Source organism: Hipposideros armiger, unplaced genomic scaffold (genome assembly GCF_001890085.2).
Source record: "Hipposideros armiger isolate ML-2016 unplaced genomic scaffold, ASM189008v1 scaffold_253, whole genome shotgun sequence".
NCBI lineage: Eukaryota > Metazoa > Chordata > Mammalia > Chiroptera > Hipposideridae > Hipposideros > Hipposideros armiger.
Genome location: NW_017731603.1, coordinates 16844 through 17578, shown reverse-complemented (window position 1 = coordinate 17578; position 735 = coordinate 16844). Strand labels below are relative to the sequence as shown.

General features: G+C 46.8%; 1 protein-coding gene across 1 annotated transcript in view; it reads left to right on the top strand.

The window, feature by feature from the left end:
• Positions 1-470: 470 nt before the first annotated feature.
• LOC109390016 (secretoglobin family 1D member 2-like) overlaps positions 471-735 on the top strand; it is a 3237-nt gene continuing 2972 nt past the window's right edge. Inside the window, exon 1 of the mRNA XM_019655996.1 lies at positions 471-580. Coding sequence (XP_019511541.1) covers positions 526-580 — 55 coding nt within the window. The 5' untranslated portion in view covers positions 471-525. The remainder of the gene's footprint in view (positions 581-735) is intronic.

The following is a 735-nucleotide window of genomic DNA, read 5'->3' as shown; positions in this document are numbered from 1 at the left end:
TTAGTTGAGGGAGGTAATCTTCTTTTTGGCAATGTTTTCTCTTGTGATACCGAACACCACTGATTTCTTTTGCCCTAACTAGATTCAGTGGTTTGTTTATTCATGTTCATTCATTGTTTCTGTGAATATTTGATGATCCTCTTCTCTGTGCCAAGCACAATGCTAAAATGAACCAAACCAGACACTGCCCTGCCATTAAGGAGCTAAATTCCAGGGGAACTCCCATCAATTCGCTGACTATACATTTGTAAAATCTACAACCTTGGTTTTTTATACAAAGGAGAGGTGCATGGTGCCAACAATGTCTAGCTTTGACCATTCACTGTGGTATGTGACACGGATGGATGGCATCAGCCCTCAGTGAGGAGGGAGGGCTGGACGCCAGGCCTTGTGACCTGCCACGTCCTATGTGGGCAGGACCAGTGAGGCTCACTAGGTACAAATAGCCCTGGGCTCCCAGGCTCCTGAGTCCAGCTCCTGGTTGCTCATCGTTTGCTAAAGCTGAAAACTCAAAGCAGAAAAACCATGAGTCTGGCCTTCCCTGTCCTGCTGGTCACTCTGGCCTTTTGCTGCTACGAGGGTGAGTATCATTTCTAATCAGACCAGCATCAGCCCTGGTGAGTAACCTTGTCTGAACTAGGAGACTTTCTTGGGGAAAAGGGTGAACAGATCAGAATCCAAAACTTTCCACCACTTGTGACCCAGTCCCCCAAAAGCCCAGGGTTCATTTAATCA